At 45.5% G+C, this 16,418-nt stretch overlaps 1 protein-coding gene across 1 annotated transcript in view; it reads left to right on the top strand.

Moving 5' to 3' along the window:
* The window catches only part of LOC144497629 (uncharacterized), a 73,749-nt gene that overhangs the window by 52,883 nt on the left and 4,448 nt on the right, over positions 1-16,418 (top strand). Inside the window, exons 7-11 of the mRNA XM_078219070.1 lie at positions 2,689-3,170; positions 3,259-3,354; positions 3,448-3,681; positions 5,031-5,053; positions 6,165-6,280. Coding sequence (XP_078075196.1) covers positions 2,689-3,170; positions 3,259-3,354; positions 3,448-3,681; positions 5,031-5,053; positions 6,165-6,280 — 951 coding nt within the window. The remainder of the gene's footprint in view (positions 1-2,688; positions 3,171-3,258; positions 3,355-3,447; positions 3,682-5,030; positions 5,054-6,164; positions 6,281-16,418) is intronic.

Raw genomic sequence — 16,418 nt, forward strand, 5'->3', positions numbered from 1 at the left:
CTAGGGGAGAAAAAAACCAGAGGGCATGGGTTAAGGGTGAAAGGAGAAAAGTTTAAAGGGAATATTAGGGGGGGCTTCTTCATGCAGAGAGTGGTGGGAGTGTGGAATGAGCTGCCGGATAAAGTGGTAAACGCTTTTAACATTTCAGAAAAACTTGGACGGATTCATGGATGAGAGGGGTGTGGAGGGATATGGTCCAAGTGCAGGTCAGTGGGACGAGGCAAAAAATGGTTCGGCACAGACAAGAAGGGCCAAAAGGCCTGTTTCTGAGCTGTAATTTTCTATGGTTCAATGGTTAACGAACTTTAGATGGAACACATCGAGATCACAGTCGATTTTATTGTGTTCAGTGACTCTGTGATCCTCTGGGGTGTCTGAATGAAATCCGTGGAGAGTTCAGTGTCCAACATTTCATCCGGCAGAATGTATCCCATTGAGACATTCATCAGATGAACAGACAAACCAGGAGTGCAGTAGATTGGAGTTGACTTGCACAAGGCAGAGTCTTGATACCAGGTCTGCAGCGATCCTGTTCAGTTCCTGAGTTCTCCAAACACTTGTGCTCCACGATTACTGTTGTTAAATCCCCCTGTCAGCACAACAATTTATATTTAAATAGTTTGCATTGCGGGTTTCTAAGCCAACTAAATGTGGCAGCATGTATTGAGTTACTGCAGAATTTTAATGCGTAAATCCTTCTCACAGAATGGTGAATATTAATGTGACATTCTCCTGATAATCTTGCTCACTAATAGTCAGGGAACGTCTCACCAAATAATGGGATTTACTGAATGGGATTTGTTAATCTGGATTTGATCAGATCCAAGTTTATGAATAAATAACAATCCCAGTCTGATACAACACAGAAAGAGGTTATTCGGTTCATCGAATCTGTGAATCTTCAGAGACAGTCCCCATTTCTTGGGCTGTTTTTAATGGGGGATTCTTCCCTGCAGCACTGTGATTCCGTCAGCAGGTGGCAGCGGTGCGCTTTGTAACAATGACAGACTTGGGTTCACACAGAGTCTCAACCCATCCCAGAAACTCACTGCACCCGCAATGAATTACTCACAAGGACAGGAACAGCTGTCAAGTAGAGAGATTGTCACAAATGACAGAAACCTCCCAGATTTTTCTTGGCTGGAAATGAATGTCAGTAAATTCCACTGGGCTCCGCACCTTGTCACCCTGGAAAGTTACAATGTTCCCAATATCTATCCCCAGAGAGAATCCACATTTTCCGACACTTTAATGTATAGAATTGCTGCATGATTTCACTCCTGAATGTCTCCGGTCAGATTTTAACGACGAAAACAAAACTCCCTCCAGTGCTGATGATGGGTGGGAGAATTTCCCAAAATCGAGGAGAATTCCATCCGGCGGGAGGATTGTCGCCAATGACACAAACTTCCCAGATTTTCCATGTGTTGAAATGAATGTCAGTAAATTCCGCTGGGCTGTGTAAGGGGTGTCCATGTCCCCCAGGACAGATTGCCCTTTCTGTGCTCCACACAGGAGCTGTTTAACACCCAGGCAAGTAACAATAAAACCCAATGTTCAACATTGTCAGAAATATGAAACATTTTACACCAGAATCAGACAATATCTCTGCAATAAAACAAGATATTGATTTCCAATCCACATTGATCTCTCTACCTCCACCTGCCATTTTCCCAACTTTACAAAAATGACTGTTAATGAATCTGATCCATCGGAAAACTTCACAGCCTGTGGTTTTTCTTGCTGGAATAGCGCGAGTGTTGGGGGAAACTCTTCAAATTCAATCCCAATAGGATGTCGTTTCACCCCCTCCCATTTCCCATTGGTCTGTCCCACAGTCCCGTCCCCACACCCTGCGATGTGTTTCCTCTTTATCAGGGACTGGGAGGGCAGCACTTGTCAATGTTTCAACGCTCTCTCCCTCAACCACTGCATGTAACAGCGAGTTCCACATTCTCACCACTCTCTGTGTGAAGAAACTTCGCCCAATATTGGAGGAGAGATTCCAGATCATCATCAAGTTCCCTCATCAGCAAATTACTGCGGATGCTGGAATCTGACGAAGGGACATCCAGACTCGAAACGTTAGCTCTGTTCTCTCTCCACAGATGCTGTCAGACCTGCAGAGATTTTCCAGCATTTTCTGTTTTTGCTCCGTCACCAGTTGATGTTTCTCTGTGTCCGGGTCCCCGGGAGGGATTCATAAACATTTATAAAACCGCAAGTTTTTCTTTCGAGAAAATAAACCAAACTTCACAGATCGAACCCGCGAAATATCTTCCCGATACCTGCTGTGTAAAATGTCTCCTTGACATTTGTGGTATTTGATGTTTTAATGTGAGCGGCTGCAGTGATGAACACAATTCAGTTTCTGGATCCGGATCTCACACCGAGTTTCATCAGAGTGGTTTTAATCGGCAGTGGGTTCAAACTGAAGAAAAATGCAATGAAATCTCGATCCCTCCCATCTCCACCTCTTCTCCCCATTCTATCTCTCCAAATCTCTCTCTCTATTTCCATTGGCAACATCCCCGGGAGCCCAACCCGCCGCCGACAGAGTTCAATGGTTCCCCTCCGTTATCCTTCAGACCGCGCCAGTTTTTATCTCCAGTGTGAAAGTGGAGAGGACATGGCCCACTCTGCAATAATAATTCCCTGAGTGATGCAGTGAACTTGATCGGGAAACAGCTGAACTCAGGATGTGCGGCAGTAACATCGAAACTGAAAGCGGTTTGAATCAGGAAGTGCTGAGTGTGACCATGGCTTCGACACAACAAGCAGAGAGCTGGACCGAGGAGGCAATTTGTCCCATTTGTCTTGATTTCTTCACAGATCCGGTAACACTGGGTTGCGGACACAACTTCTGCCGCTCCTGTATCACCCAGTGTTGGGAAAAGAAGGAGATAAACTCCTGTCCGGAATGTGGAGAGGAGTTTCCGGAAAGAAACCTCAGGATAAATCGGGCCTTAGCGAATCTGGCCGAGAAAGCTCGACAAATAAAGCTGCATCCGAAAGAGAAGGAAAGTAAACTTCACTGTGAGGAACATCAGGAAGAACTGAAGCTGTTTTGTGAAACTGACAAGAAATTGATCTGTTACACTTGTGTAGTTTCGCGGGAACACAGAGATCACCGCTTCCTGCCTATCGATGAAGCTGTTGAAATCTACAAGGTAAAAGGGAAATATTATTTACCTGATAGTTTGATCACATTTTCAACACCCAGCACTTTCATTCTGAGATTTTCTCTCCCAATCCCAGAATCAGCTGAAATCTTCCTTAGATTCTCTCACAGAGAAGAAATCGGCGGTTCTAGAAACGGAACAGAAACAGAAAGGGAAGATTTGTGAAGTTAGGGTAAGATCTCCCTGTGCTGATTTTCTGGGATCTCGGTTAGTTTTGTTCCCTTTATCGCGGGACATTAATTATGTTTCACATTTCATTGGGTAGGAACAGTCGAGCAGTCTGCAGATCCACATCACATCCGAGTTCACTAAAATGCACCAGATTCTCACTGAGAAAGAGCAGCGTTTACTCAGAGATCTCAGGGAAGAAGAGGAGAGGATTCTAGAATCAATGGAGGGAAACCTTCGAGAGATTCAGGAGAATTTAAATTCTATTGAGGAGAAACTCTCAAAGTTGCAGAAACAGATGGAGCAAAAAGACGAGCTGATATTTCTGAAGGTGAGGGAATATATTGCGGCTCAGTTCAGGGAAACTTCACACAGTCACTAAATAACTGATGGTAACTGTGAAATTAATATAGAATTTACTGAAAAATACTAACCGAATGGAACAGAATTTTGTGTGCCTTCCTGAACCGTTTTCCTGTCGTCTCGGATCTAACGGCTCCCACACTGTCTGCAGATTCCCGGGAATACCTGTAACCTCCTGAGAATGAGTTTTCTTGATTTTCACACTTGCTTTGTGATTATTTCATTGTTTCCCGAGTTTAATTTACTCCTGGAACTCCCATTGTAATCGAGTTCCAGTTCCATGTTGTGAGTGTGTGGGTGTGTCTGGTACGTTGTGTGAGAGTCACTGGGGCCGATTCTCCCAAAACAATTCGAAGTGCCGAATTTGCGTAAAACCTGGAGTAACTCCCGCTGGGTTTTTTTATAGTGGGATTTTCAAAATAAATCGCCCAAACTCTGAGTATTGTAGAGTGCAGTAAGAAGTTTAACAACACCAGGTTAAAGTCCAACAGGTTTATTTGGAGCAAAAGCCACACAAGCTTTCGGAGCCCCAAGCCCCTTCTTCAAGTGAGTGGGAATTCTGTTCACAAACAGGGGATATAAAGACACAGACTCGATTTACATGAATAATGGTTGGAATGCGAATACTTACTGTCGAGTGCCTCAGCGAGATTCACGCTGAAAATCAGGAAGCGGGCCCCATTCCCGTTGGAGAGACCGGCAGCATAGCGCTGAGTGGGCCACTGCACATGCACCGATCTGTCAGAGCGGAGATCGCTGGCCAGCCCCGTGACCCCACATCCCTGCCCCTTCGACACCCCCTTATTCCCTGATTGCTGGCCTCCGGGACCTCTCCGGGCATGCGCCAATGTCTCTCTCCCCCCCCTTCCACAAAATGCCCCATCAGCCCCGATCTCCCTGAACCCCAATCCCGCCAGTCCCCCCAAACTGGATGGCCGGTCCTGATCATCTCTTCCCTTCCTCTGCCACCAATCCCTTTGCAGAGTGGCAGTGGGATCAATCCACCTCCCCACCCACTCCCACTGATCGCCCTTACACACAGGCCCCACCCTCATTGCCCTTCCCCCTCTGACCCGCCCCATTGGCACTGCTCGATGCCCAGTGGGCATTGCCACTTTGCCCCTTGGGCATTGCCAGGGGGCCAGGCTGGTGCTGCCAAGCTGGCACTGCCCAGGGTGCTCACCCCTTACCCCCGACCTCCTGGGGAATTCCGTGTGAAATCTCATCTGCTCTGAGTCTGCTCACTTCACTATCCTGTCTAACTGCACCTGAAATCTGTTACTGTCAACCTCACTGTTCCTGATTCATTTCTTTCAGGAGGAAGCTTGTCAGGAGAGACGGTAGGACATGTTCTTTACTGAAACTCTGTAGTTTGGTAAAATAACTCGGTATAGTGTTATTATGGTTTATTTATTGGTTGTTGTCACGACATTAAATGGTCGTTCATCTGGTCATTAAAATTCCGTGTGTGGTTCATGGACAAGAGTTTTATAATAACCACCTTTATTACAGTGATTTTACATAATTATTCTCCAATATTGTAATAAATATCTGGGTGAAGTGTAAATAATAGAATCTGGTTCCCAGGCCGGAAGTGATCACTTGCCCGATGTTGGCTGTTAGTGTCTGTGACCTTCCCACTGACCCTGAGAGAGCCGCACGGTCCATGTTTCCAAGGAGTGGGTCACCCATGTCCCTGCATGGAGCCTGACCAACCCAAGAAAGTCTCACGTTAAAGGGAGAATGGATTCTATTTTTATACTAAATACAAACTAGCTCCGTGTCCTTCACAACCACAACAGTAAACACTTGTATTTATATAGTGCCTTTATTGTAAATTAATATCCGAAGGAGTTTCACAGGAGCGTCATAAAGTAAATTGACAAAGAACCAAAAAAGGAAATATTAATCTGAATGACGGAGGTGGATTTGAGAGAACATCTTAAAGGAAGAAAGTGAAATAGAAAGATAGAGAGGATGAGGGAGGGAATTCCAGAGCTCAGGACCTCGGCAGCTGAAGGTCCAGCTCCCAATGGGGGAGTGACTAAAATCAGAGATGTTCAAGGTGCTGGGAGTAGAGAAGAGCAGGATTCTGGGAGACTTGTGGGGCCCAGGGATTGCAGAATTGGATATTCAGCTTTGGGATGTTTTCTTTGTCTTTGTTCTATAAACTTTGTTTATAATACAGCAGGTGGACAGGCTGAATGTTCATCATTTCCTGCAGTGTGTGATGTCCGTTATCAGGTTTTGAACCATTTTCAAGACATGGCTGTTTCCATTTGCTGCCATTCAATTTCTAAGTTATCCCTTTCTCAGTTAGAGAAACAAGATTAACATTTCACTTTTGTACATTTTCTCTGTCATCAAATATGCTGAACACTTGACCATTTAAATAAGTTCTAAAATCTTCCAACAAAGACAAATTCATAGCATCATTTTTCCCATTTACAGGATTAGTGATGAGGGTCACAAACTCTCAGTATCTGCTGCCGCCCTGTCTATCGGGAAGTACAAAGGTCCTTTACAGTACAGAGCATGGAGAGAAATGATAAACTTCATTAACCCCGGTAAATCTCTTTTCTTAATTTTCCTGGTTATAAATCCAGTTGTGAAGAAATGAAACTGGCTCCAAGGCTCCAGATTAAATATTCACATTTCCAGTTGTTAATATCTGGATTCTCTCATTCTCATATTTCTCTTTCTGTGGGTTCCTCTGGGTAAGTGTCTGAAGCCATCAGCGCTGTGTATCAAAGCAGTGAAGGGATCTGTATAACCAGAGGAATAGAGCACCAATCTCAGGATGTGAAATAGAATTGCTCCAGGAGACTGGACTGGTCTCATCTGTCATTCTGGGAAACATTTTTTCATCATTGTTTATCAGAAAGACACACAGACATTAGAGAGCAAGTGATAAATGACAGATAATCTCTCTGGTGGAATTGAACACCTTAATCAAGAGGAGGGACCACAGAAACTGCGAGGCTGCACTGGATAAGGGAGGGAATGTGGTGATCTGATTGAAATGTTCAAGGTTCAGAATAAAAGGGGGATTATAAACATCCACAGGTTTAACACAGTAACAAAGACACCTATGTCAGACTCCTATTTATTGACTACAGCTCATCCTTCAACATCATTATTCCTACAAACCTCATCTCCAAACTGTGTGGCCTGGGACTCGGCTCCTCCCTCTGTGACTGGATCCTGAACTTCCTAACCCACAGACCACAATCGGTAAGGATAGGCAACAACACCTCCTCCACGATCATCCTCAACAACAGTGCCCCACAAGAATGTGTCCCCAGCCCCCTACCATACTCCTATGCACCTATGGCTGCGTGGCCAAATTCCTCACCAACTCGATTTTCAAGTTTGCTGATGACACCACAGTAGTGGGTCAGATCTCAAAAAATGGTGAGATAGAGTACAGGAAAGAGAGAGAGTATCTGGTGAACTGGTGCGACAATAATCTCTCCCTCAATGTCAGTAAAATGAACGAGATAGCCATCGACTTCAGGAAACGTAGTGGAGAACATGCCCCTGTCTATAAAAACAGTGATGAAGTCGAAATGGTCAAGAGCTTCATGTTTCGAGGTGTTCAGATCACCAACAATCTGTCCTGGTCCCACCATGCCAACACTAGAGTTAAGAACATCCACCAATGCCTCTCCTTGCTCAGGAGGCTTCAGAAATTCAGCATGTCTGCTATGACCCTCACCAACTTTTACAGATACACCATAGAAAGCATCCTTTATGGATATATCACAGTTTGGTATGGCTCCTGCTCTGACCAAAACTGCAAGAAACCATAAAGAGTCGTGAATGTAGTCCAGTCCATCATGCAAACCATCCATTGACTCCGTCTGCACTTTCCGCCGCCTCGGGAAAGCAGCCAGCATAATTAAGGACTCTATGCAACCCCAGACATACTCTCTTTCACCTTCTTCGATTGGGAGAAAGGTACAAAAGTCTGAGAACATGTACGAACCGACTCAAGAACAGCTTCTTCCCTGCTGCCATTCGACATTTGAATGGTGCTATCATATATTAAGCTGATCTTTCTGTTCACCCTATCTGTAACTGTAACACTATATTCTGCATCCTATCCTTTCCTTCTCCCAAATCTTCTCTATGAACGGTATGTTTCATCTGTATAGCGTGCAAGAAACAATATTTTTCACAGTATAAATGTGACAATAATAAATCAAATCAAATCAAACCAACCCCACTATCTCCAACACTGGTGCCAATGCCCATGATCCAGAACCCATTTCTCCCACACCAGCCTTTGAACATTCATTTCTGCCATACGATTTTCCCTCTGCCAATTTACATGTAGCTCAGGTAATGATCCAGAGATTATTACCTTTGAGGTTCTGCTTCTTAATTGGTACCGAGCCTCTCATGGTGACGATGCCCTTTACAGATGTCCCAAATATCCCTGCTTGCGTGACCACTTCCCTCCAACCTCAGTGTCCCCACCCAGCCCACAATGTCACCCTGATTGAACATTCGTGGAGTGGAACAGGATGACTTCCTTTACTTCTCCTGTCTATCGTTGGTACCTACATGGACCGCGCCAACTGGATCCTCCCACTTACAATGCAAGTTCCTCTCCAGCTCTGAGCACATGCTTTGAATCCTGGCACTGGGCAGGCAACACAGCTGTCTGGGCTCTTGCTTTTGCTGCAGAGAACAATGCCTGTGCCCTGCACTATACTGTCCCCTTCAAGTATGTTAAGAGCAAGAGGATAAGATGTGAAGGAGTAAGATCTATCAAATGTGACGGTGGCAAAGTCTGTATAGAACCGACAGAAATGGCAGAGGTACTCAATGAATACTTTGCTTCAGTATTCACAGTGGAAAAGGATCTTGGTAGTTGCAGTGCGGACTTACAGTGCACTGAGAAGATTGAGCATGTGGACATGAGGAAAGAGAATGTGTTGGAGCTTTTGAAAAGCATCAAGTTAGATAAATCACCAGGACCGGTTGGGATGTACCCCAGGTTACTGTGGAAGGCGAGGGAAGAGATTGCTGAGCCTCTGGCGATGATCTTTGCGTCACCAATGGAGACGGGAGAGGTTTCGGAGGATTGGAGGATTGCAGATGTGGTTCCGTTATTCAAGAAAGGGAGAAGAGATAGCCCAGGAAATTATAGACCAGTGAGTCTAACCTCAGTGGTTGGTAAGTTAATGGAGAAGCTCCTGAGAGGCAGGATTTATGAACATCTGGTGAGGAATAGTATGATCAGAAATAGCCAGCACGGCTTTGTCCAAGGCAGATCATGCCTTACAAGCCTAATTGAATTTTTTGAAGATGTAACGAGACACATAGACGAGGGAAGAGCGGTAGATGTAGTTTATATGGATTTCAGCAAGATGTTTAATAAGGTGCCCCATGCAAGGCTTATTGAGAAAGGGGACATTGCTTTGTGGATTCAGAACTGGCTTGTCCACAGAAGGCAAAGAGTGGTTGTAGATGGGTCTTTTTCAGAATGGAGGTCGGTCACCAGTGGAGTGCCCCAGGGATCTGTTCTGGGACCCTTGCTCTTTGTGATTTTTATAAATGACCTGGATGAGGAAGTGGAAGGATGGGTTGGCAAGTTTGTTGATGACACAAAGGTTGGTGGGGTTGTGGATAATGTAGAGGGATGTCAGCAGTTGCAACGAGACATAGATAAGATGCAAGACTGGGCGGAGAAGTGGCAGATGGACTTCAACCCAGATAAGTGTGTGGTGGTTCATTTTGGCAGGTCGAATAGGATGGAAGAATATAATATTAAGGGTAAGATGCTTGGCAGTGTGGAAGATCAGAAGGATCTTGGGGTCCTGTTTCATAGGACGTTCAAAGCAGCGTCGCAGGTGGAGGCTGTGGTTAAGAAGGCGTATGGAATACTGGCCTTCATCAATAGAGGAATTGAGTTCAGAAATCGGGAGATAATGCTGCAGCTGTATAGGATCCTGGTCAGACCCCACCTGGAGTACTGTGCCCAGTTCTGGTCGCCTCATTACAGAAAGGATGTGGAAGCCATAGAAAGGGTGCAGAAGAGATTTACAAGGATGTTGCCTGGATTAGGTGGCATGTCTTATGAGGATAGGTTGAGAGAGCTCGGTCTTTTCTCCTTGGAGAGGCGAAGGATGAGAGGTGACCTGATAGAGGTGTATAAGATGTTGAGGGGTATTGATAGAGTGGATTCTCAGAGGCTTTTACCCAGAGCTGAAATGGTTGGCACAAGAGTCACAGGTTTAGGGTGCTGGGGAGTAGGTACAGAGGGGATGTTAGGGGTAAGTTTTTCACTCAGAGGGTGGTGGGTGCGTGGAATCAGCTGCCGGTAGTGGTGGTGGAGGCGGATTCGATAGGGTCTTTCAAGAGACTTTTGGATAAGTTCATGGAAGTTAGCAAGATAGAGGGTTATAGGTAAGCCTAATAGATAGGGACATGTTCGGCACAACTTGATCCCAAGTGTTCACAGTGAGATCGAATGATGTCAGGCAGGTGTAGAGATTCTGCTTTCATTATATACGACATTAATGGAACCATATCTGGAGCACGGTGAAAGAGTGGAGTGCCTTGGAAGCCCTCTTTGATGTAGATTGTGAATAGCTGAGACCCAAGCACTGATCTTTGTGTTACCCCACTAGTAACAGGCTGCTCACCTCAAAATGAGCATTTTATCCCTACTCTCTCTTTTGTGTGTGTTATTTAGTTCCCATGTACATATACTGGCATGTACTGCATGCCAGCACATTCCACCAAATTTCATCTGCTCTAAAGTTATTTACTAACCTTTTGTGTGGGACCTTATTAAAAGCTTTCTGAAAATCTAAGTACACCAGATCCACCAGTTACACCTTATCTGTTCTGCTATTACATTCTTCAAAATCTCCAACCAGTTTGTGAAACTGATTCCCTTTCATAAATCCCCATTGACTCTGTCCAAATTCACCATTATTTTGTCAGTGTTCAGTTATTACATCATTTGTTACAGATCCTAGCATTTTCCCTCTGACTCATGTCGGGCTAACAAGTTTTTCATTCCCCATATTCTCTCTCCCTTCTTTCTTAAACATTGGAGTTACATTTGCACCTTCCAATCTGCAGGAACAATTCCAGAGTCTGTAGAATTTTGAAAGATAACCACCAATGCATCTACTTTCTCTCCAGTCACTACTTTCAGCATCTGAGACAGAGATCACCAGGTCTGGGGAAATTTATCTACTTCAAATCTCATTCATTTCTCTATTTCTACGATTCTTATAAGCATAAGAGCATCTTGTAGTTCCTCATTAATGCCAGTCACCTGATCCTCCATTATTTATGGGAGGTTTTTAATGGTGATCATTGACATTTGGACAGATTATTGAGAAAGTCTGTGTGTTCTGCCTTGGTCATGTCATCTAACATGAGGTTTGAGGCGTGTGTGAGACCAGTGCCTGGAGCTGTGAGGTAGCAGCCTAACCAACTGTTAACACCACCACTGTGCCACCTCTAAAATTATTGTGTTTCTTTCAAATTATGGAATCTTATCGCCTTATCCTCTTAGGGAGTAATTAGGATTTCCTGTTGATTCATGCTTATCTCATTCATTATTTATGTATACGTCATATAGTATTAATTGTTTGCTTTATTGACTCTTTGATAGAAAAATTATTCCTCACTTCACCGCTTCCTCTAATTCAGGGTCCTGGGGAGTCAGAGCCTATCCCGACAGGCACTGGGTGTTAAGCAGGGTACACCCAGAACGGGACACCAATCCATCGCAGGGCACACACTCACACACAAAAACTAAGGGGCAATTTAACATGGCCAATCCACCTAACCTGCACACCTTTGGAGTGGGGAGGAAACCGGAGCACCCGGAGGAAACACGCGCAGACACAAAGAGAACGTGCAAACTCAACACAGACAGTGACCCAAGGCTGGAATTGAACCCATGTCCCTGGAGCTGTCAGGCAGCAGTGCGAACCATTATGCCTTGGTGCTGCCTCTAAAATTATTGTGTTTCTTTCAAATTATGGAATCTTATGGCTTTTTACCCTTCTTTTGTATTTCAAATTTGCTCTGTGCACCAAAAAACATTGATTGCTCCTATTCTGAACCGAACCAAATATGGAGCCTCATCCAATATTGTAACAAATTTGGTGTCTGTTCTGGTATCACACCGAGAAACTGCAGAACCCTAGGGTAGAGAGGGATCTGGATGTCCTGGTGTAAAAATCACAAAACGTTCGTCTGCATGTACAGCAAGTAATTAGGGATATAAATGGGATATTGGTGTTTGTTGTAAGGAGAATCAAGTATAAAAAGGGGTACAGGGCCTTAGTGAGGCTGCATTTGGAATAATGGAAACTATTTTGATCTCCTTACATAAGTTCACGAGACCATAAGACACAAGAACAGAGGTAGGCCATTTGGCTCATTGAGTCTGCTCTGCCATTCAATGAGATCAGGACTGGTCTGATGTGATAATCCTCCAACTCCATTTTCCCACCTTATTTCCATAACCTTGATTCCATTACTGATTAAAAATCTGTCTATCTCAGCCCGAAAGATATGTCCCAGCCTCTACAGCTCTCTGCGGTAAAGAGTTCCAAGGATTCACTATCTCTGAGAGAAGAAATTCCTCACTTACCTTATAAGTACTCGCCTCGGGGTATCGGCCTCAGTGTTCCTCTGGGAGCGGACCTGCGGGGTGGAGACTGTGAGCGGTGAGAAAGAGAGCGCGGACTGTGAGTAAATTCTGGGGGTTTTTTTGTCTAATTTTCGGGAGGTTTTTTGTAATTAACGGAAACCGGAAGGCCGCATCGCGAAGCCTGCCGGGAGCTGTAGTTTTTTTTTCTCTCACTTACCTTATAAGTACTCGCCTCGGGGTATCGGCCTCAGTGTTCCTCTGGGAGCGGACCTGCGGGGTGGAGACTGTGAGCGGTGAGAAAGAGAGCGCGGACTGTGAGTAAATTCTGGGGGTTTTTTTTTGTCTAATTTTCGGGAGGTTTTTTGTAATTAACGGAAACCGGAAGGCCGCATCGCGAAGCCTGCCGGTAGCTGTAGTTTTTTTTTTCTCTCGGGCCCCTAGCCCTATAAATTGGTGCAGAGGAGATACCCGATCCTCTACACTGGTAGAGGATCCCACCCTTCCATCCTCCTCTAACCTAATTATAAGTGTGGGGAAGTTTTTTGTTTTCTTTTTTTCTTGCTGGTAATGGCTTCAGGGATGGCAGTTCAGGCAGTATGCTGCATCTCCTGTGGGATGTATGTGGTGAGGAAATCCAGTAGTGTTTCAGGAGATTTTAGTTGTAAGAAGTGCATTAGATTGCAGCTTCTGGAGGAGCGTGTAAAGGAGATGGAGGGGGAGTTAGAGGAACTCCGCATAATTCGGGAGGCGGAGGTGGAAGTTGATAGGAGTTATAGAGAAATAGTAACTCCTAGAAATGAGGCTTGGGTCAATGCCAGGAGGAGGGGTAAGAAGCAATCGGGAAGACAATCCCCTGGGGCGGTTCCCCTCCATAATAGGTTTTCGGTGCTGGAGGCTACAGTTGAGGAGGAATCAACTGAGCATAGAGAGCAGATCTCTGGGGGTGAGCCGAGTGAGAAAGCTCAGGTGGTTAGGGGCTGTAAAAGACTGGGCCTTGTGATTGGGGACTCCACAATTAAGGGGACAGATAGGAGGGTCGGAACTAAAGGTAGGGACTCAGGGTTGGTGTGTTGCCTACCAGGGGCTGGGGTCCGGGATGTGTCTGACAGGGTATTCAGGACTCTTAGGGGGGAGGGAGATAAACCACAAGTTATTGTACATGTGGGGACACACGACATAGGGAGGATAGGGGAAGGGGATATTAGGCAGGGATTTATGGAGTTGGGGTGGAAACTAAAGGCCAAGACTGACAGAGTGGTTATCTCTGGACTCTTGCCTGTACCACGGGATAGTTTAGAGAGGAATAGGGAGAGGGAAGGTTTGAATTCATGGCTGAGGGGATGGTGCAGGAGGGAGGGGTTCAGGTACTTAAGCAATTGGGGCTCGTACTGGGGAAGGTGTGACCTCTATGAGAAGGATGGTCTACACCTTAATCAGAAGGGGACCAATATCCTGGGGGGTAAATTTGCTAAGGCCATGCAGGGAGGTTTAAACTGATTCGGGGGGGGGGAGGGATCCTGAGTAGTGGGGCTGAAAGTGAGGGATGCATGGATGGGGACTGCAATGCACGGCATTGCAGAGGTGGGGTGGAGCAGGGTTTGAAATGTGTATACTTCAATGCCAGGAGTATTCGCAATAAAGTGGGTGAACTTGCAGCGTGGATCAGTACCTGGGACTTCGATGTTGTGGCTATTTCAGAGACATGGATAGAGCAGGGGCAGGAATGGATGCTGCAGGTCCCGGGGTTCAAATGTTTTAGTCGAAGTAGGGAAGGAAGTAGAAGAGGGGGAGGGGTAGCATTATTGGTCAGAGATTGTATCACAGTGTCAGAGAGGAGGTTTGATGAGGACTTATCTGTTGAGGTAGTATGGGCGGAGATTAGAAATAGGAGAGGAGAGGTCACCCTGTTGGGAGTCTTTTATAGACCTCCTAAAAGTTCTAGAGAGGTTGAGGAAAGGATTGCGGAGTCAATCCTGCTTAGGAGTGAAAGTAATAGGGCAATTGTTATGGGGGATTTTAACTTGACTAATATTGACTGGAATTGTTATAGCTCTAGCTCGTTAGAGGGGTCAGTTTTTGTTCAAAGCGTGCAGGAAGGTTTTTTGACTCAGTATGTAGACAGGCCAACTAGAGGTGAGGCTATATTGGATCTGGTGCTGGGAAATGAGCCAGACCAGGTGCTAGACTTGGAAGTTGGTGTGCATTTTGGTGATAGTGACCACAATTCGGTTACGTTCACCTTAGTGATGGAAAGGGATAGGCATGAACCTCGGGCCAGTGGTTTTAGCTGGGGGAAGGGTAATTATGAGGCTATTAGGAGAGAATTAGGAAACATAGGTTGGACTAGGAGTTTACAGGGACTGGGAACGTCCGACATGTGGAGTTTTTTCAAGGAGCAGCTACTGCGAGTCTGTGATAGGTATGTCCCTGTCAGGCAAGGAGGAATTGGTAGGGCGAGGGAACCGTGGTGCACCAAAAAAGTTTCTTTGTTGGTTAAAAAGAAAAAGGAGGCTTATGTTCGGATGAGACGTGAGCACTCGGGTAGTGCACTAGAAAGCTTTAGATTGGCTAAGAGGGAGTTGAAGAGCGAGCTTAGAAGGGCTAAAAGGGGACATGAGAAGACTTTGGCGGATAGGGTTAAAGAGAATCCTAAGGCGTTCTATAGGTATGTCAAGAACAGAAGGTTGGTTAGGGCAAGTTTAGGGCCAGTTATAGATGGCAGAGGGAAGTTATGTGTGGAACCGGAGGAGATTGGTGAAGCATTGAACCAATATTTCTCTTCGGTGTTCACGCAAGGGGACATGAATATAGCTGAGGAGGACACTGGGTTGCAGGGGAGTAGTATAGACAGTATTACAGTTGATAAGGAGGATGTGCAGGATATTCTGGAGGGTCTGAAAATAGATAAATCCCCTGGTCCGGATGGGATTTATCCAAGGATTCTCTGGGAGGCAAGAGAAGTGATTGCAGAGCCTCTGGCTCTGATCTTCAGGTCGTCGTTGGCCTCTGGTATAGTACCAGAAGATTGGAGGTTAGCGAATGTTGTCCCATTGTTTAAGAAGGGGAACAGAGACTTCCCCGGGAATTATAGACCGGTGAGTCTCACTTCTGTTGTCGGCAAGATGTTGGAAAAAATTATAAGGGATAGGATTTATAGTTATTTGGAGAGTAATGAATTGATAGGTGATAGTCAGCATGGTTTTGTGGCAGGTAGGTCGTGCCTTACTAACCTTATTGAGTTTTTTGAGAAAGTGACCAAGGAGGTGGATGGGGGCAAGGCAGTGGACGTGGTATATATGGATTTTAGTAAGGCGTTTGATAAGGTTCACCATGGTAGGCTTCTGCAGAAAATGCAGATGTATGGGATTGGGGGTGATCTAGGAAATTGGATCAGGAATTGGCTAGCGGATAGGAAACAGAGGGTGGTGGTTGATAGTAAATATTCATCATGGAGTGCGGTTACAAGTGGTGTACCTCAGGGATCTGTTTTGGGGCCACTGCTGTTTGTAATATTTATTAATGATCTGGATGAGGGTATAGTTGGGTGGATTAGCAAATTTGCTGATGACACCAAAGTCGGTGGTGTGGTAGACAGTGAGGAAGGGTGTCGTAGTTTGCAGGAAGACTTAGACAGGTTGCAAAGTTGGGCCGAGAGGTGGCGGATGGAGTTTAATGCGGAGAAGTGTGAGGTAATTCACTTTGGTAGGAATAACAGATGTGTTGAGTATAGGGCTAACGGGAGGACTTTGAATAGTGTGGAGGAGCAGAGGGATCTAGGTGTATGTGTGCATAGATCCCTGAAAGTTGGGAATCAAGTAGATAAGGTTGTTAAGAAGGCATATGGTGTCTTGGCGTTTATTGGTAGGGGGATTGAATTTAGGAGTCGTAGCGTTATGTTGCAACTGTACACAACTCTGGTGCGGCCGCACTTGGAGTACTGTGTGCAGTTCTGGTCCCCACATTACAGGAAGGATGTGGAGGCTTTGGAGAGGGTGCAGAGGAGGTTTACCAGGATGTTGCCTGGTATGGAGGGGAGATCCTATGAGGAGAGGCTGAGGGATTTGGGATCGTTT

The sequence above is a fragment of the Mustelus asterias genome, chromosome 8 (assembly GCF_964213995.1).
Source record: "Mustelus asterias chromosome 8, sMusAst1.hap1.1, whole genome shotgun sequence".
Taxonomy (NCBI): domain Eukaryota; kingdom Metazoa; phylum Chordata; class Chondrichthyes; order Carcharhiniformes; family Triakidae; genus Mustelus; species Mustelus asterias.